The sequence below is a fragment of the Oncorhynchus masou genome, chromosome 18 (assembly GCF_036934945.1).
Source record: "Oncorhynchus masou masou isolate Uvic2021 chromosome 18, UVic_Omas_1.1, whole genome shotgun sequence".
Lineage (NCBI taxonomy): Eukaryota > Metazoa > Chordata > Actinopteri > Salmoniformes > Salmonidae > Oncorhynchus > Oncorhynchus masou.
Genome location: NC_088229.1, coordinates 37957525 through 37979106, shown reverse-complemented (window position 1 = coordinate 37979106; position 21582 = coordinate 37957525). Strand labels below are relative to the sequence as shown.

The window sequence follows — 21582 nt, the reverse complement described above, 5'->3', positions numbered from 1 at the left end:
TGGACAATATGCTGTATTTGTATCAACTTTAGCTAAAGAGTAGTGTCATAGTGGGTGCCCATGCGATATATAAACAGTCACTTTTCTGTTTGGTGTACTGAAAATCTGGACACTCCATCAATCTTGGCAGCCTGTGTTGTGTTGCGATCAAAATGTTACATAATAATAATAATCTAAATGTAATTTACAAGGGCACCTTGGTCAAGAGACAACATTAGCATTGTATTTTGATATGAATTGAAATTGAAAATGAACAAACTAATTTACAATCTGATAATTTTGTCCCTTGTTTCATCATCACTTTTTTTTCTCCAGATTGGATATGTACTAAATATAAACAATTCAAACCGCTTTAAGTGTCTTTGCTTTACAAACTTGCTCATCTTCAATGGGAACAAATTTGCACACAGTCAAGTCATGTTCTGTATGAAGTCAATACGTTTATTTTTATTTATAGCATTTATTTTAATATTTATACGTTCTCAAGCTGTAAACACAATTCACCTAAAGTCTGCTTCAATCACAATTCAGTAAGCAATGCTTGCAAAATGAACAGAAGATAAAACAAAGGCAGAAAGTGATAGCTAACAGCCATACAGTATATACAGAATTTAGATTATATACAGTACAGAAAGAATCTGTGAATCCATAATGTATTTTGACATTGCAAATGTACAATAGCTTGCAGTTGACTACATTACAGATTCCTATGCTGCACAGTATTTGTGTGTGTAAAAATAAGACCATTAAAATAGCTTGTGAATTAGTCCCTTTACATGAAATGCACAGTAGCGTACTCTACTTAGTTGATTATGTTTGCTCTTATCTACAACATAGTGTGTGTCTTTATAGCGTGCCTTAACTAGATGCTCGGGCTGCATTTACTTGTGTCTGACCAGCATTCCATCAATCTGGAAAGGATAGAAATGTTATATAATGTAAATTTACTTTAAAACACACCCAAAGAGAGTGATCTGTGGCTAAATAATCACTTTTCATTGGATGAGGCTCACGCATAGCTTGGGTGCCCATCTCTTTCTCCTGGCACCCAGGCTAGCTCCCAACACACTCCTTTACTTAATGTTTCTAAGTGACAGTCTGATGTAGAGATGCCTTGTGCAGTAGCTCACTGGGACTAGGTAGAACCAGGCTTGGTGACCACAAGCTCAGAGAAATGCACAAAGTCAACATCAGAACACACAGTACGAAACATAAGAGAGCAGTGTTGGTTACTAGTATACACACATACACAGGATCGCACTCATGAACACATGCACCCACTCACACACATATGCAACTGTACAATTTGAGCGGTTACAGTATATAACCTGTCTTTAAAATAAGATGTTTCCTATATGTTGCTCAGTCGTGAGCTTTGGTGAAAGCCCAAAAGCCTTACAGGCGAGGCCAGTTGTAATCCTTAGATACATAATTTAAGCATACGAAACATAGGTATGTTACATGTAAAACATAGGTATACAACTTTAAAAAAGCTGAAGGTTTACACTCAGACAATATGCTGTATTTGTATCAACATTAGCTAAAGAGTAGTGTTATAGTGGGTGACCATGCAATATATAAACAGTCACTTTTTTTGTCTGGTGTCCTGCAAATCTGGACACCCCATAAATCTTGCAGGCCTATGTTGTGCTGAACTACGGGCTAAGTTATCCTGGAAACACATCCATCAGCCTACCTTAAACTATCATCAGACCTAACGCTCAAGTTCCAGTCATTTCAGACCCAGTTATTTATTTCAGTAACTGGTTGGACAGCAGAGTTGATGTGGGCCAACTATCTCAGTGTCACAACTCCAATGGGTATAGATACTTATGCAAACTAGAGGGTAAGGTGTTACAAAATTGTATTTACTGTAGACTTCACTGTCTTGTTACTAAATGGTATCATACCATCGACCATCCATTGCCATAGTTAGAGCATGTCGTTATAATGGCAAGTTATCTTGCCAAATTGAAATTACATTATCAAATCAAAATATATAGCTCAAAATGTTAAGGTGAAGCATGGATCAGGTTTTAATACCAATTGTAGACAGGATGGGTGTTTTCTCAGACAAGAAACATCAACATCAATGCAGCCATTGATGTTTTATGACCTGAAGGTGGCGCCAAAGACCCAACAAAGATACTCCTGAGGTTTGCAGCATTGACTTTGACTGAGACATGTCCCTCTCTCTCTTTTTCTCTCTTTCTATCTCTATCTCTACCTCATTTAGAATGAGATACATCCGGTGTGTCTCGGTCACAAATGCTTTTGAAAAATGTTTAGAATAGGGACACAACATCATTAGGCAGTAAATGCAACATTGCAAACACAGAAAATACTATGTTTGCAACTGTGTTTCCCAAATATCATGTTCCCACATCTTCAATGACAGAGGAAAGGAGACTCGGCTGCATGAAAGCATTCCTAAATGAATCTCAAGCGACATTGAGACTGAAATCAAAACTAACCACAGTCACTCTGACTGGCAGAAACCACTTAGATGCCATGAGTATTATACAGTACAGTAATATGTGTGTTGGGGTGTTCTCTTTGGCTTTTGACGAGTGAACATGTCTCTTGTCCAACTACAGCAGTGACCACGACCAGGTAAAGTGAGCTCACGCACACACACACACACACACACACACACACACACACACACACACACACACACACACACACACACACACACACACACACACACACACACACACACACACACACACACACACACACACACACACACACACACACTCTAATATAACTGCCCACTGGACCTTCACTATTTTGTAGCTTTGAAAGCATTTATGAAAATGGAACATGACACTTTAATCAAACATATATATTTTCGGGAAGGGAAAAGTAGTTTTTGGTGGTGCCAGTTTGTTCTGTTTTGTGTTACATAACTTCATAACACAGGAAGCTGTTTTATCGAGCACTCTGGGAAAATTGCATGACCAATCCTGGGACCCTGTCTTCTGCGATACAGAGAGTAAAAAGTTAAAAACACTTAACCTGATCGAGTCACAATAGGATGTGACAGAGTTTTGAGGCAAGGGGTTTTCTCACTGAGTGCTCTCTGAAAAGCCATTACTGTACACGGCTGGGATGGCTGCCCTCTTCACACTGATGCAGAGGGAGGGAGTGTGTGTGTAAAGGTATATAAGTAAAGAAATACAATGAATAGCCAGCCATTCGGTAGGCTTACAACAACAAAAAACACACAGACTGGCAGATGTACAGTCTTGTAGCTAGGTGAAATTCAGAAATAACTCATAATGGTTCAGTCTGTAAACTGAAGAAAGAGTGGGTGCAGGCAAGATCTCAACTTTTTGCCAGTTGAAAAGATGGCAGCCCAAGTTGCCTTAGTTGAATGGGTGTGGTTTAACCATACTAACTATTTAAGTGTTCGATGTCCTTTTTCAACTCATCATCAGAGTAGTGGGACACATGCCCTTTATATCAGATACAGAATCATGTCCACTCATCATTCTATTTCTATTTCCTACGCATGGAATAGTATCAGCTTTGGTAATCTCAACAAATGTTCAGTATTAGCTATTTAAAGTTGCAATATGTAACTTTTTGGGCGGCCTGACCAAATTCACATAGAAATGTGTGTTAAAGATATGTCATTCTCATTGAAAGCAAGTCTAAGAAGCAGCAGATCTGTTCTATGTGCTCCTGTTCTTAAGTTTTGTTTTGTGTCTTACTTTCAGTTTTGCACACTAGCTTCAAACAGCTGAAAATATTGTTGGTTATGGAGAACATATTTCACAGCGGTTTAGATGTTACAGTGATTCTCTGCACTATACTTGCTTGTTTTGTCATATATACTGAAATTAAGCGAACTATTTGAATTTTTGTGATTTTGCACAATGCATCTTTAATGGAGTGCTGGATCAATTCATTTTATGGGACCTATACAAGACAAAAACCATTTCAAAGGTATTCTGGATTCTGAACCTTTTCAATCAAGAATCTGTTTTAGAATAAATAGTTTATGAACAAAGTGCATTTAAGGACTGTGAATGGTGAAAATACAATTCCTTGGATGGGAAATGTCTCCAAGTCTCCTCTAAAATCTTTGGGTTGGGAGAAAGATATATATATATATATTTAGATACTCTGATTGACTTTCCCAAGTGGTTCAATGGCTATATATTTCCCATGGTGCCTGGTGTCATGTTCAACTGAAGTTGGTCGCAGACGTGGAAGAAGGAAGATGCTGACCTCCGCCCAACAATGTTCCTCAGGCAGCCTCTAGGATCTGTAGTCCTTTTTACTATAGGGCTTGTTGCCTAGGATACTATCCATCTCATGAACGATGGAGGACGACAACTTTGGAAGAACCTGTGAGAGAAGGAGAATGACATAATGAACACAATGTCCCCACTGGAATTCAAATTCGATGCCACTACACATGTCATCAAATCCATGTCAACAATAGTAAACAAATGAACGTTTATTTGTCACGTGCGCCGAATACAACAGGTGTAGTAGACGTTACAGTGAAATGCTTACTTACAGGCTCTAACCAATGGTGCAGAAAAAAATGTGTGTGTGTGTGTGTGTAGGTAAGTAAAGAAATAAAACAACAGATAAAAGACATTTGAAAAAAGAGAAGCAAGGCTATATACAGACACCTGTTAGTCAGGCTTATTGAGGTAGTATGTACATGTAGGTATTGTTAAAGTGACTATGCATATATGATGAATAGAGAGTAGCAGAAGTGTAAAAAGAGGGGTTGGCGGGTGGTGGGACACAATGTAGATAGCCCGGTTAGCCAATGTGTGGGAGCACTGGTTGGTCGGGCCAATTAAGGTAGTATGTACGTGAATGTATAGTTAAAGTGACTATGCATATAAGATAAACAGAGAGTAGCAGCAGCGTAAAAGAGGGGTTGGGGAGGCACACAATGCAAATAGTCCGGGTAACCATGTGGTTACCTGTTCAGGAGTCTTATGGCTTGGGGGTAAAAACTGTTGAGAAGCCTTTTTGTCCTAGACTTGGAACTCTGGTACCGCTTGAACTGCGGTAGTAGAGAGAACAGTCTATGACTGGGGTGGCTGGGGTCTTTGACAATTTTTAGGGCCTTCCTCTGACACCACCTGGTGTAGAGGTCCTGGATGGCAGGCAGCTTTGCCCCAGTGATGTACTGGGCCGTACGCACTACCCTCTGAAGTGTCTTGCGGTCTGAGGCCGAGCAATTGCCGTACCAGGCAGAGATTCAACCGGTCAGGATGCTCTCGAATGTTGCAGCTGTAGGACCTTTTGAGGATCTCAGGACCCATGCCAAATCTTTTTAGTTTCCTGAGGGGGCTTTGTAGTGCCCTCTTCACGACTGTCTTGGTGTGTTTGCCCCCTTCTATTTTGTTATTGATGTGGACACCAAGGAATTTGAAGCACTCAACCTGCTCCACTACAGCCCCGTTGATGAGAATAGGGACGTGCTCGGTGCTCCTTTTCCTGTAGTCCACAATCATCTCCTTAGTCTTGGTTACGTTGAGGGGTAGGTTGTTATTCTGGCACCTCCCGGCCAGGTCTCTGACCTCCTCCCTATAGGCTGTCTCGTCTTTGTCAGTGATCAGGCACGACCCAATACCATCATTAGGTTTGCTGACGACACAGGTAGTCAGCAAACTTCATGATGGTGTTGGAGTCGTGCCTGGCCATGCAGTCGTGGGTGAACAGGGAGTACAGGAGGAGACTGAGCAGGCACCCCTGGGGAGCTCCAGTATTAAGGATCAGCGTGGCAGATGTGTTCCTACCTACCCTCACCAGCTGGGGGCGACCTGTTAGGAAGTCCAGGGTCCAGTTGCAGAGGGAGGTGTTTAGTCCCAGGTTCCTTAGCTTGGTGATGAGCTTTGAGGGTACTATGGTGTTGAACGCTGAGCTGTAGTCGATGAACAGCATTCTCACATAGGTGTTCCATTTGTCCAGGTGGGAAATATAAAATAGAAGTGTTCAGACCCTTTACTCAGTACTTTGTTGAAGCACCTTTCGAGACTTCTTTCGTATCACGTTACAAACTTGGAACACCTGTTTTTGCTGTTTTTCCATTCAACTCTGCAGATCCTATCTAGCTCTGTCAGGTTGGATGGGGAGAGGTGCTACACAGCTATTTTCAGACCTCTCCAGAGATGTTAGATTGGGCCGGGCTCTGGCTGGGCCACTCAAGGACATTCAGAGACTTGTCCAGAAGCCACTCCTGCATTGTCTTGGCTGTGTGCTTAGGGTTGTTGTCCTGTTGGAAGGTGAACCTTCGCCGCCATCTGAGGTCCTGAGTGCTCTGGAGCAGGTTTTCATCAATGCTCTCTCTGTACATTGCTCAGTACATTGCTCATCTTTGCCTCGATCCTGACTAGTCTTCTAGTCCCTACAGCTGAAAAACATCCCCAAAGCATGATTCTGGCACCACCATGCTTCACCGTAGGGATGGTTCCAGGCATCCTCTCAGCGTGATGCTTGGCATTCAGGCCAGAGAATCTTGTTTCTCATAGTCTGAGAGACTTTAGATGCCTTTTGGCAAACTCTAAGTGGGCTGTCATGTGCCTTTTACTGAGAAGTGGCTTCTGTCTGGCCACTCTACCATAAAGGCCTGATTGGTGGAGTGCTGCAGAGATAGTTGTCCGACTGGAAGGTTTTCCCATCTCCACAGAGGAACTCTAGAGCTCTGTAGGAGTGACCAACAGGTTCTTGGTCACCTCCCTGACAAAGGCCCTTCTCCCCCGATTGCTCAGTTTGGCCGGGCGGCCAGCTCCAGGATTAATCTTAAACATTTTCTAATTAAGAATGATGAATGTGTTCTTGGGGACCTTCAATGCTGCAGAAATGTTTTGGTACCCTTTCCCAGATCTGTGCCTTGACATAATCCTGTCTCAGAGCTATCCCTTCGACCTCATGACTAGGTTTTTGCTCTGACATGTACTGTCAACTGTGGGACTTTATGTAGACAGGTGTGTGCCTTTCCAAATCATGTCCAATCAATTGAATTTACCACAGGTGGACTCCAATAAAGTTGTAGAAACATCTCAAGGATGATCAATGGAAACAGGATGCACCTGAGCTCAATTTCAAGTCCTCATAGCAAAGTGGATGAATACTTGTGTAAATGAGGTATTTCAGTTTCTAAAAAACGGTTTTCTCTTTGTCATTACGGGGTATTGTGTGTGTAAGACTGTAATGTAACAAAATGTGGAACAGTTGAAGGGGTCTGAATTTTTTCCGAAGGTACTGTATCTACCACTTAGAGACAATGCTCGTTTAGAAGGTATTTCTCAGTGTGTGGAGAGACAGGGTGAGCATGCGTATGTGGTATGTGAGTAAGTATCCATAAGTATGTGTGAATGTCAGTTCTTGCACACCTGGGTTCACACCCATTGTCTGTCTCTGTGTGTGTGTGTGTGTGTGTGTGTGTGTGTGTGTGTGTGTGTGTGTGTGTGTGTGTGTGTGTGTGTGTGTGTGTGTGTGTGTGTGTGTGTGTGTGTGTGTGTGTGTGTGTGTGTGTGTGAAAGAGAGAGAGATCATGTGTATGTGAGCAAGCATGCATAAGTACATTATATGTGAATGTGAGTACTTGTGTGGATGTGTGTGTGGAGTATTCACTTCTGACCTGTATTGCTGCTAGATTCTCCATCAGTTGATCTGTGCTGGAGGCCCCCAGTAGCACAGAGCTCACCCCTTCATTCCTCAGGCACCATGCTGTGGGAGGGAACAACCACATAGGAAAATGAACAATGTGTGTGGAAGCACAAAGCACAGAGAAGGACTGAAGAAACACACACACACGTCCAGTGCAACTAAGTGACTTCAGGTGACCACAAAGTCTCATTCTCAGACACTGTGACATTAAGCTGAACCAACACATCAAAGATTTGACTGCCAGGGACTTGACCAACCTCCCACTTGAGGTCCTACTAGACAGACAGACTATGGACGACAGTTAGCTCATTTGCTAACTCTGGTAATTTGACATTGTTGTGAACACTGTTAGATAGATTGCATAAGTCAGACTGACTGACGGACAGACTGCTTTAATGACTGACTAACACGTTGGATCTCAAAAGACACAGACAGACGGATGGCTGGACAGGACAGGCAGACAGACAGACAGAGAGAAAAAGAGAGAGCGGCAGGTGTGTGTTACCGATGGCGAGCTGGGGCAGGGTGCAGCCCAGTCGCTCGGCAATGGCCTGCAGCTCTTTCAGCTTCGCCTGCTGACGGCGCCCCTCCTCACTCAGGATCTTGTCCTTCATCCACTGGTAGCCCTGTCACAGCACAGTACACACACACACGCATGCGTGCGCACACACACACACACACACACACACACACACACACACACACACACACACACACACACACACACACACACACACACACACACACACACACACACACACACACACACACACACACACACACTCGCTCAGGACTACAGTATCCAGAAACCTCTGGGGTGCAGAGGTGCCTTTCTGTGAATGGCTGAAAGTTATACATTTATCACACATAACGCATCCAGTGTGTGTGGATCTCTCACCAGTGGCAGAGCAGATGTCTGCAATGTGAGTGAACTACACAGAGACTGTAACTGACTGCCTCTGGTTATCGCACACATACAGCTACCTGTACCCTCTGTCTTAGACCTTGGTTCTGTGCTTCCACATTTGTGTGCTTGAGTGGACTTAAATAGCCTGTTTCCACCAGTGGAGTGTATGACATAGGAAATCAGTGGCATAGATCCCTTCATTGGAGGATTATTAAGCCAAAGATATCACTGAACAAGAGCAGGAGAGCTATAGACAGCATGGTACATCACACATACTGTAGAAAGAGCACAGTGTGTGTGTGTGTGTGTGTGTGTGTGTGTGTGTGTGTGTGTGTGTGTGTGTGTGTGTGTGTGTGTGTGTGTGTGTGTGTGTGTGTGTGTGTGTGTGCATTTGAGCGTAGGTGTGTAGAATCTCCAAGGAATGTTCAACTGAAGCTGGCTGACCCATATACACCGAATGGATTTCCTGACACTCTCAAAGTCTCCAATCCTCAATTGACATGCATTAGTTCAGAGGAACGTCCTACAACAATGTACTATCAGGATAAACTGTTGTTAGCAGAAAGGAAGGTGGCAGAGTGGCAGGATTAGAAGCAACACCAACTACAACCACAGGTAAAGGGGTGTGACAGATGTGGGCTGGAGAGGATAAGGCATCAGTCACTTGTCAAGGGTCAAAGGTTACCTTTAGTGAGGCCCGTGAGTACGGGGGTACCCCACTATCGTACTTCCCTGAGATGATCCCGCACGCCAGCGGAGACCACGTCATGGCACCCACACCTGCACAGAGACATCGGGATCATATTCATTAGTGCACACCGTAGCAAAACGTTTTGCAACGGAAACCAAAAACAAGCGTTTCATATTGGACAAGTTCAGGTAGGCCCTCTATGTTTCAGTCCGTTTTCTTCCATTTGGTGCCTAATGAATATCCAGCTTTTACCGCCTTTATGACTTCCATCTCACCAGTGTCTTTATGTGCCTTGACAAGCTACTTGGACTGAGAGCATCTCATAAGAGTGATTCATTCAAAATACAAATAGTGTATATTAGCTACATTACAATTACCACAACTTTTGGCTAGCATTAGCCACATTACCAAACATGAATAGCAGCACATGGAGTATGTTTGTGGCACAAATGGCAGACCTCAGCTCTTTCAGGATCTACCCTTATTAAACGCTGGAACAATAGAGATGGAAAGAGGGCACACATCTTTTATCGTTGTACTAAGTGCATCCTCTATCCACCTTTATGGGTCAAACCGAAGGGAGGCAGACGGTTGCTGTGTAACTTACCTATTTTGTGGAAGAGCTCGGGAAGCTGCACCTCCACCTTCTCCCTCTGGAACATGTGGTACTCAGCCTGCTCACATATAGGGGGTATCAGGTTGAACTGCCTGGCCACTGAGTACGCCTCCTATAGGACAGACAACGAACAGCAGCAAACAGGCTCAGGGACGACCAATGTGATATCGTAACAATACAGTGATGGGAATAAGTCATTGATTATTTTGTGGTTTAATCATGTTTCAACCGTTTTCCAACTCACCATGATCTCCATGGAGCTCCAGCGCGACGTTCCCCAGTACATGGCCATACCCTGGTTGATCACATGGGTCATCGCCCGCACCGTCTCTGCCAATCAAAAGACACCATTCACCCATTGGCCCCGACATTGGAGAAGAGCAGTGGTGGGAACAGGTGAGATTAAGCGAGAGGGTGGAAAGGTATTGAGGAGAGGGATGTACGAGAATTGAAAGAGAAAGAGGAGATAGAAGGAAAGTCCAGGTAGAATTTTGGACAAAGGGTAGAAGCACAAAGGAGCTACCTGGTTAATGTATACATCAGTTTAAATAATGAGCAATGAAACATATGGGGAGAAAAGGATACTATGTCATTCCTGTGTCAATTGACACATTGATGTTCTTTTTTTCAGGCTTTTGTTTTGATACACAAAGGTATTTATGCGTTAAGGTTTTACAGTCACAAATCAGGCAGTCAAATACCAATTTTATCTGGGCAAAACAACACTATTCATGCCAGAGTCAAAATAGCAGTAGGGTCAATCCAAAACCCAGAGTTTTCTTCAAAGCTTTTCATGCTACTTTTATATAAGAAACATTACATTTTAAAAACAGGCTGTTTTAAAAGCATGTTTTAAAGAGAACAGCTCTGTGCAAAGAAAATACTGTAAATCTCATAATCTAGCAGCACAATTTAATTTTAAACATGTCATGCTGTCAGATAATGAGATTTTCAGTATTTTATGTTTCCCCTATTACTATGTAATTACAGTTATAACTGTAGTAACAACATAGTAATTACATAGGTGTTACACTGTAACTATATGTAATAAGGTTGTAGCGCTATCAGTTATTACACAATTGGAACAAGGAATGTATAATTACACATCCAATTGCTGAAGATTCTGTTATATGTTTTTACACATTTTCTTGTTCCACTATGTAACTAATGTTTTATAATTACACGTTTGAAAGACAAAATTTGACATTGTTACATGTGCCACTACCATTGAGCTTCATTCACCTCAGTCAGTAGGGGATTTTTTCATTCTACAAACACATTTCATACAAGCACTAGCTCAGCCCCAGGATTATACTCTAGTTTAGTTTCATGTCAAGTCAAACAGCAGTTACCTAAAGTGCCGTCAGAAAGTATTCCCACCCCTTGACTTTTTCTACATGTTGTTGTGATACGGCCTGAATTAAAAATGGATTCAATTGAGATTGTGTGTCACTGACCTACACACAATGTCAAAGTGGAATTATTTTTTTAGACATTTTTAGAAAATGAAAAGCTGAAATGTCTTGAATAAATAAGTATTCAACCCCTTTGTTGAGTAAATAAGTATTCAACCCCTTTGTTGAGAAATAAGTATTCAACCCCTTTGTTGAGTAAATAAGTATTCAACCCCTTTGTTGAGTAAATAAGTATTCAACCCCTTTGTTGAGAAATAAGTATTCAACCCCTTTGTTGAGTAAATAAGTATTCAACCCCTTTGTTGAGAAATAAGTATTCAACCCCTTTGTTGAGTAAATAAGTATTCAACCCCTTTGTTGAGTAAATAAGTATTCAACCCCTTTGTTGAGAAATAAGTATTCAACCCCTTTGTTATGGTAAGCTTATTAAGTCACATAATACGTTGCATGGACTCACTCTGTGTGCAATAATCGTGTTTAAATGACTACCCCATCCCGTTCCCCACACACACACAATAATTTGGAAGGTCCCTCAGTCAAGTGGCGAATTTCAAACACAGATTCAACCAGAAAGACCAGGGAGGTTTTCCAATGCCTCACAAAGAAGGACACCTATTGGTAAATGGGTAACATTTTTAGAAAAAGCAGACATTGAATATCCCTTTGAGCAGGTTATTATATGCACATTAGATGGTGTATCAATGCACTCAATCAGTACAAAGATACAGGCAACCTTGCTGGATCGAATCCCCGAGCTGACAAGGTAAAAATCTGTTGTTCTGCCCGAGCAAGGTAGTTAACCCACTGTTCTCCGGGCACTGAAGACGTGGATGTCGATTATGGCAGACCCCCGCATCTCTCTGATTCTTAGAGACATACTCAAAGCTCAAAGCTGTAATCACTGTTGAATACTTATATAATCAAGCTATTTGTGTTTTATTTTTCAAACATTTTTGACAAATGTTCGAATTTGTCTTCCACTTTGACATTAGAGTATTTTGTGTAGATCATTGACAAAAAATAATTTCTGAAGGCACACACACACACACAACACTGCTGCTCTAGTATATATTATTTATTCAACACCGCAACCAAGATACTACCCATTTTATATTTGTAAATACAGTTGTACTTGACATAGCACATTCATTATCTATACTGTAGATCCTATTGTGTACATATCTGGCTATTCTATGCATAATAACTCTTAATATTACATGTTCATTTTTAGAAACTGTTAAAACTTCTTATTATTATTCTCTCCGCTGCCACATGTAGCATCATAACCGTAAAATCTACCGATACCAAAGGCTCACCATCTGCAGTGCATTTGAAACAACTTTTCACACTACAACCATACTTGCATAAATCCCAATGCATTTCAATGGCCATAGACTTGAATGGTAAAAAATGTAGCCCTTAACTAGTCTTCAACTGTTTAAGCAAGAAACGCCATTCAAACTTTAAAATGTGCAGACTGGTCTGGAATAGGTTGCTTGTATTCAGCGTTTTGATACCATGTATACTTTCTGAACCATTACTGTTTAATGGTGGTACCTAAGGCTTAAATGGGAAGTATTTGGATTCGCCAATACTCTTGAGCCGTTAAATATACAACACCAAAGCAACTTTAAAACGTGCAGATTGCCACTGGTACTGTTGCTTGAAGAAAACGTTTTGATACTAATTATACTTTTCATACTGCAACTGTTACGGCGTTCTTTGTTTGTTGAAAGAGAGTCGGACCGAAATGCAGCGTGTTGGTTACTCATGTTTTTAATAGACAAATGACGATATGAAATAACAAAAACAACAAACGGAACGTGAAAAACCTATACAGCCTGTCTGGTGAACACTAACACAGAGACAGGAACAATCACCCACGAAATACAAAGTGAAACCCAGGCTACCTAAATACGGTTCCCAATCAGAGACAACGAGAATCACCTGACTCTGATTGAGAACCGCCTCAGGCAGCCAAACCTATGCAACACACATCCCTAATCAGCCACAATCCCAATAACTAAAAACCCCACTAAGAATTACAACAAACAATAAACCCATGTCACACCCTGGCCTGACCAACTAATTAACTAAAACACAAAATACTAAGACCAAGGCGTGACAGAACCCCCCCAAGGTGCGGACTCCCGAACGCACCTCAAAACCATAGGGAGGGTCCGGGTGGGCGTCTGTCCATGGTGGCGGTTCCGGTTCGGGACGTGGACCCCACTCCATAAATGTCATAGTTCCTCCCCTTCGCGTCCTGGGATGATCCACCCTCGCCGCCGACCATGGCCGAACCCCACTGAACTGAGGAGCAGCTCCTCGGGACTGAGGCCAGAACCCCACTGGGAACTGGGAGGAGCAGAGGGGCAGCCCGGGACTGAGGGGCAGCTCGGGACTGAGGGGCAGCTGGGACTGAGGCAGCTCGGGACTGAGGGGCAGCCCGGGACTCGGGACTGAGGGGCAGCTCGGGACTGAGGGGCAGCTCGGGACTGAGGGGCAGCTCGGGACTGAGGGGCAGCCCGGGACTGAGGGGCAGCTTGGGACTGAGGGGCAGCCCATTACTGAGAGACAGCCCAGTACTGAGAGGAAGCCCAGTACTGAGAGGAAGCCCAGTACTGAGAAGAAGCCCAGTACTGAGATGAAGCCTAGCCAGGCAGTTGAATCTGGCAGATCCTGGTTGACTGGCGGATCCTGGCTGACTATCAGATCTGGCAGATCCTGGCTGACTGGCGGATCCTGGCTGACTGGCGGATCCTGGCTGACTGGCAGATCCTGGCCGACTGGCGGATCCTGGCTGACTAGCAGATCTGGCAGATCCTGGCTGACTGGCGGATCCTGGCTGACTGGCGGATCTGGAAGAGTCTGGCTGACTGGCAGATCTGGAAGAGTCTGGCTGACTGGCAGATCTGGAAGAGTCTGGCTGACTGGCAGATCTGGAAGAGTCTGGCTGACTGGCAGATCTGGAAGAGTCTGACTGACTGGCAGATCTGGAAGAGTCTGGTTGACTGGCAGATCTGGAAGAGTGGCTGACTGGCAGATCTGGAAGAGTCTGGCTGACTGGCAGATCTGGAAGAGTCTGGCTGACTGGCAGATCTGGAAAAGTCTAGCTGACTGGCAGATCTGGAAGGGTCTGGCTGACTGGCAGATCTGGAAGAGTCTGGCTGAATGGCAGATCTGGAAGAGTCTGGCTGACTGGCAGATCTGGAAGAGTCTGGCTGACTGGCAGATCTGGAAGAGTCTGGCAGACTGACGGCTCTGGCTGCTTCATGCTGACTGACGACTCTGGCTGCTCCATGCTGATTGGCGGCTCTGGCTGCTCCATGCTGACTGGCGGCTCTGGCTGTTCCATGCAGATTGACAGCTCTGGCGGCTTCTTGCAGACTGACAGCTCTGACTGTTCCATGCAGACTAACAGCTTTGGCAGCTCCTTTCCGACTGGCAGCTCCTTGCAGACTGGCAGCTCCTTGCAGACTGGCAACTCTGTCTGCTCCAAGCAGACTGACAGCTCTGGCTGCCCCATGCAGACTGGCAGCTCTAGCTGCTCCATGCAGACTGGCAACACTGACTGCTCCATGCAGACTGGCAGCTCTAGCTGCTCCATGCAGACTGACAGCTCTGGCTGCTCCAAGCAGACTGACAGCTCTGGCTGCCCTATGCAGACTGGCAGCTCTAGCTGCTCCATGCAGACTGGCAGCTCTAGCTGCTCCATACAGGCAGGAGGCTCCGGCAGCGCTGTACAGGAGGAAGGCTCTAGAAACGCTGAACAGGCGGGAGACTCCGACAGCGCAGGAGAGGGAGAAAGCGCTGGCTGCGCTGAACAGGCGAGGCGCACTGAAGGCCTGATGCGTGGTGCTGGCACTGGTGGTATTGGGCCAAGGACACGCACAGGAAGCCTAGTGCAGGGAGCTGCTACCGGAGGGCTGGGGTGTGGAGGTGGTACTGGATAGAGGACACGCACAGGAAGCCTGGTGCGAGGAGCTACCATCGGAGGACTGGTGTGTGAAGGTGCCACAGGATGGACTGGACCGTGAAGGTGTACTGGAGAGCCTGAGAGCAGGACTGGCATAGGACGTGCAAGGCTAGGTAGTTACACAGGAGGCCTAGTGTGTGAGGCTGGCACATTTTTCACCAGCCAACTAACACGCACCTCAGGACTAGTATGGAGTGCTAACCCAGGTGCCATTAAATCCCCGACACGCTCCGTCGGACGAATCTTATACCTAAAGCACCAAACTAGCAACTCCCTCATTACTTTCTCCTCCAATTTCCCCATTAACTCCTTCACAGTCTCTGCTTCGCTCACCTCCAACACCGGTTCTGTTCTCCTCCTTGGCTCCTCACGATAAACAGGGAGAGTTGGCTCAGGTCTGTCTCCTGACTCAGCCACTCCCCTCTGAGCCCCCCCCCCAAGAAATTTTGGGGCTTCGCTCTGCGCCGCCGTGTCTTTCTTTCGACTCCATTCTCCTATAGCCCTCTTCGCACTGCTCCAGCAAATCCCAGGCGGGCTCCGGCACTCTCTCTGGGTCGGCCGCCCACCTGTCTATTTCTTCCCACGTCGTATAGTCCATACTGTACTCCTCTTTGGGCTGCTCCTGTTTCTTTCCTCTTCTCCTGCTGCACCTTTGGGCGGCTACACTCCCCTGGTTTAGCCCAGGGTCCTCTCCCGTCAAGGATTTCCTCCCATGTCCAGAAATCCTTAATACGCAGCTCCTCTTTGGGCTGCTCCTGCCTGTTGACACGCTGCTCGGTCCGTGTGTGGTGGGTGATTCTGTTACGGCGTTCTTCGTTTGTCGAAAGAGAGTCGGACCGAAATGCAGCGTGTTGGTTACTCATGTTTTTAATAGACAAATGACGATACATGAAATAACAAAAACAACAAACGGAACGTGAAAAACCTATACAGCCTGTTTTTTTAATAAAAAATCATTTATTATCTTCAATACCATTCATTCTTTATAACTCATAATTTACATACATACTCAAATAATGGTATTTTTAATTAAACTAATTAAATTAAACTAAACATAAACCCCAAACAAAACCTCAGGGGAGCATCTTCCCTCCCCGTCACCCTACAAAATACCTTTCCCTATCTCCCCGTCCCTAATCTATCCTCTTACAAATCTAAATGACACCCAGCCCTAAACCCCCCTTCCACCTCTCCCGAGCAGCATGCTGCCCCCACTTCCTCTCCTCCCTCTTCATCCTCCCCCTCAAATCTCCTTCCACTCTCCTCACTATCCCTTCCACCCCCCAATCTCTCCCTGTCTTCTCCATGTTCTGCCTTGCTTCCCACAGCCTCCGTTTAAAGAGACTAATGAGAAGCCAGAGCAGAAACCTGTCCCTATCCGTCCCTCTCGCTCTCCCTACACCCCTCTCTAACCTGGCCCACGTCAATACAAAATCCCCCTTTACCAAACCTAACAACACCCGTGCCCTAGCCCATACTACTCCGGCAAAGGCACAGCCCCAAAAGACATGGCGCACAGTCTCCTCCCTGCCACAAGAGGATCTTGGACAGGTGGGGGATTGCACTAAACTATACCGGTACAAGATGGAACGTACCGGCAAACACTTATGAATGCTCAACCAATTCAGGTCCTTGAGCCTGTTGTCCAGACCCCCGCACCTGCACTCCCTCCCAGACCACTTCCGAGATGCCTACTACAGGCGCCGGACTCTCTGCCTTTCTGACCTCCTCGTACAGGTGCCTATGATCTAAACCTACTCGGGCAACTTCAACCTCAGGGTGCGCACGCAGCCACTTGGCCGCATGACCAAAGTGCCACGGCAGCTGTTCCGCCCGAGGACCCGTGTTAGACCACACCATTATGCTTCGCCTGATACGAGAAAAATACCCGCAGGAGGTAACCGGACGGGTGTATCACTAGCTGAGCAAGCTCCGTTAACAAGAAAGAAACAAAAATTGTGTCCTGCTTGAGGGGGAAATGTGGTAACCCCCTACCTCCCTCCCCGATGGGACAGATCATGTGTGCCCTGGCGACCCACTCATACCTGCCACTCCACATAAACTGAAACACAAGCCTCACTAGAGGCCTTCTCAGACAAGCCGGCAATGGGTAGATGTATGCCAAATACAAAAGCGACGGCAACACATCCACCTTTAGGACCAGGACTTTGCCCATAAAAGACAAATACCTAGCTTTCCACATTGCTAGCTTCCTCTGTACCACTGCGATACGCATGTTCCAGTTTAGCGTCGCTGAGCCGGAGGTCTCAAAATGGACCCCGAGAATCCTCAGGGCCCCCTCACAGAGAGATAACCCCCCAGGCACATCCGTTCTACCGCGCCATCTTCCGAAAAACTTGACAGAAGACTTTGCATGGTTCAGAACTGCTCCCGACGCTCGAGTGAAATCCCCAAAGATGGCAAGGGACCTTGTCAGGCACGAGTCCTTGCACAACAGCAAGAAAGTGTCGTCGGCGTACTGCGTCATCTTAACACGCAGTCCACCACTTCCAGGGATCAGCAAACCTTCCACCCCTGTGTCTGCCCTAATGGCAGCCCCCAGAGGCTCCATGTACAGGACGAAGAGGAGAGCCGAGAGTGGGCACCCCTGCCTGACCCCAGACGAGAGGTCAAAAACGTCACCCAAGTGACTATTTACACTAACTCGGCACCCCACTCCGACATATAATGTACGAATCCATCCTATAAACTTCTCCCCAAATCCTAATCGACCTAACACTCTGAATAAAAAGGATCTATTCACGCCTGATCTAGCGCTGCTACCATAAAAGGCAGTCCTCTATCTTCAACCCAAGCGATGGAGTCCCTGATTAACTGTAGGTTCCATCTAATAGAGCGGCCCTCTACCCCGCACGTCTGATCCTCATGAACGACGTAGGGAAGGGCTGTGCGCAACCGGTCTGCTAAAACCTTTGCAAGTAGCTTGTAATCTACACACAGCATGGTCAACGGCCGCCAGTTGCCAAGGTCTGTTACTTCCCCCTTCTTATATAAAAGTGACAGCACACCAACAGCCATTGATCACCCCGGGACCCCGTCTCAAGGATGGCCTTCAAGACTTCGAGGACCACTGGTCCAAGTATACCCCAAAACTTGAGATAAAACTCAGCCGGCAGCCCATCCATCCCAGGCACCTTCCCTTTTCCCATCCTCCTAAGAGCGCTCTCAACCTCTTCTAGTGAGATCTGGGCCTCCATCACTTCTCTAATGTCCTCCGGCAACCGCCTGGACAAGTGTTCTAAAACACATTTCCCTGCTCTACATCTATTTCCTTTCCTTAAATAAACCTTGGAAATGATCAGTTGTCACCCTGACCATATCCTCTGGTTCTCTAACTATACTACCATTTTCTTCCCTAACACCATGCATTATCTTCCTACTCTGTCTTGCCCTAACCAACTTAAAGAACATAGCAGAACAAGTCTCATTATGTTCTAGAAAGCCACTATGCGCACGCTCCAGGAAAGCTCGAGCCTTCCGCTCCTGCAACTCCCTGAGCTGCGCCTTTAGGGTTGCGGATCTCTCCCAGTCAAACGACCCGCCGAGGTTGCCTGCCTCGTATTCGAGTTCAATTAACCTTTGGATACGATCCACCTCCCTCCTCTCCTCCCTTTTTTCCTCTTGCAATACCCTATTATAAAAGCCCTAATCCTCACCTTAACTAATTCCCACCACTCTAACACCCCCTCACACATGGACCGGAGGCCCTCAAGCCTCCTAAAGAAACCATAAAACCCGTCAACAAAAGCCTGCTCCTCCAGCACATCCCGATCTAGCTTCCAGTACCCCTTACCAAAGAGGCAGACTGGCGACCCCACCTGCAGGAGCACCCCGTCGTGATCCGAAAAGAAAACAGGCAACAGCCGCCCAGACAACTTACCCAAAGACCTGGGTACAAAAATATAATCGAGCCTCCGCTCAACCCCCCTGGAGTTACGCCATGTAGGACCGTCCATTTTCGGAGTAGTGTGCATACCACCATCTACCAGACCATGGCAAGCCATTAGCCTAGCAATGGCGCCTGCACTGCTATCCCCCCTCTTCCTAAATCTGTATTAAAATCCCCCCCTATCACTAATTTCCTATTTGTGACACACAGGGGCGTCAGACAGTCCACCATCTCCCTCCTGTCTGCCACCACCTGTGGCCCATACACCACCACTAATCTAAATTTACAATCCCTTATCGTGACATTCACCCCTATAACCCTCCCCTGCATTACCACAAAAGAATCCTCCACTTTTACCTCCCTGTGCCCACACAAAATCCCTACCCCGATGAGTGCACCCCCCTACACCCCAAACCGACTCCCTTGTCCCACTCCCTCTTAAATCTACTAACATCCCCTCCATCCCTTAGGTGAACCTCCTGTAAAAAACAAAAATCAAACCCCACACCCTCCAAATAACTAAAAACCGCCCTCCTCTTAACAATATCTCTTAAACCCCTTACATTTAAACTAACAAAAGTAAAATTAGACTCCATGAAAAAATAAAACATGTAATACACTCAAATTCTAAACCCAGACAGAAAAAAAAAAACAGGAGACTCACCCGATGCTCCCCTGCTCCATATCTACCGGTGAGAACACCATCCGTAATTCCGACATCCCCCCCTCTTCCTCCATCACACCATCCCAGGATGCAGGAATAGTGTTTGGCTCCGGGGTGCCCTGCACCCTGGGTCTACCCCCACAATCCTCACCCTCCCCAGTGTTGCAGCTGGTTTGGAAAAAAATTGGGGAGTCCCCAAACCAAAAACTCCCCACCTCCTCCTGTACCCAGTCCTGAGTCTTGTTAGGTGTATCCCCACCCAAATGAAGTTGAGAGCCTGGGGAAACCAGCAGCAACCCAGAGGTTTCTCCCACCCCCATCACTCTCTTGGCCATCCCCTCCCCTCACTGTCGGCCAATCGCACCCTCCTCTTCATTCTCTTCTTTGGTGATGGCGGCAGTGGAGAGATACCACCCCCCCCCGCCAGCTCCTCCACCATACCCCTCATCTCTTCCACCATGTCACTTTCCCCCAGTCCACTTGCTCTTCCACCGTCTCCTTCTCCACCACTCCTCCCTCGCTTTCTTCTCTCTCATGCTCCTCCACTCGGTTGCCTTCTTCCGCCGCTTTTCCTGGTTCTCCTACTCCCGTGCCTTCCGTTTCCTTCTCTCTTCCATCCACCGCTTCTTGCTCCTCTTCCTTCCTTGTGGCCTTCCCCTCTGGACTTGTACTCTTGTCATGAGGCGTGCTTCCTTCCCCTCCTCTTCTTCCCCCATCCCCCGCTCCTGCTCCCCCCCCCCAGCCGCAGACGCATATGACCTCTGACGGGCCGGGCACCCCCGCCACAGGTGTGCTGACGAGCCACACCCATGGCATGTCTTAGGCTTGTCACAATCCCTCGCCTCATGATCCTCAGATCCACAAAATCTGCATTTTCTCAGCGCCTGCAAAATGGGGGCTGACGTGCATAAAACAACGTCCCCCTGTCAGCCCCAAGGGAGAACATAGCAGGAGGATGGAGGTAGCCACCATGTCCCTTTGGGTCCTCCCTGAGGAGGGCCTGGAAACCTCTCCTCCCATTCCAAAACCCAAGGGAGTCTTTGAGGTGCCTAGCTGAGGAAACGTTATCCATGTATCTCCCCAGAAAAGCCCTCACCTCTTCGTCCTTAACGTAAGGGTTGTAAATGTTGACAGTTACAACCCTAAAGTTATTCTTCGCCAGGCTTGATATTTCGTAGTGGCACATCGGCCTCTCACCTCCCACTGCTCTTGCCCTTCTCAGGATATCATCGTGTTTTTCTTCTGTATATAGCGCGACGTCGTATGCTCCCTCCAACGAGTTGCCTTGGAAACAAAACACGTCCTTCACCGTCAGCTTTAGAATCCCCATCAATATTATCCTTCCAAAAGATTCTCGTCCTAAAGGCTCCAACTCCTTTTCCTTCCAAGCAAAACTAATCGTGTTGGCCAGCCCAATCCCAGGGACCGACCGTGTTGATGTATTTAGCACCATCTCCGCAAGGAGAATGGCGCTCGTTCTCTTCTCTTCCAATACAAGAAAAAAAAGAAAATCCAAAGTGACCGAGCCTGTCTGGTGAACACTAACACAGAGACAGGAACAATCACCCACGAAATACAAAGTGAAACCCAGGCTACCTAAATACGGTTCCCAATCAGAGACAACGAGAATCACCTGACTCTGATTGAGAACCGCCTCAGGCAGCCAAACCTATGCAACACACACCCCTAATCAGCCACAATCCCAATAACTAAAAAACCCCACTAAGAATTACAACAAACAATAAACCCA

General features: G+C 46.1%; 1 protein-coding gene across 4 annotated transcripts in view; it reads right to left on the bottom strand.

Annotated features, from left to right (window-relative positions):
* Positions 1–420: 420 nt before the first annotated feature.
* The window catches only part of LOC135504530 (voltage-gated potassium channel subunit beta-2-like), a 118560-nt gene continuing 97398 nt past the window's right edge, over positions 421–21582 (bottom strand). For all 4 annotated transcript variants that reach the window (XM_064923208.1, XM_064923209.1, XM_064923211.1 and 1 more), the window contains 6 exons: positions 10109–10194; positions 9856–9976; positions 9243–9337; positions 8156–8276; positions 7622–7710; positions 421–4359 (listed from right to left, as the gene is read on the bottom strand). In XM_064923208.1, the coding sequence (XP_064779280.1) occupies positions 4270–4359; positions 7622–7710; positions 8156–8276; positions 9243–9337; positions 9856–9976; positions 10109–10194 (602 nt within the window). In that variant the 3' untranslated portion in view covers positions 421–4269. The remainder of the gene's footprint in view (positions 4360–7621; positions 7711–8155; positions 8277–9242; positions 9338–9855; positions 9977–10108; positions 10195–21582) is intronic.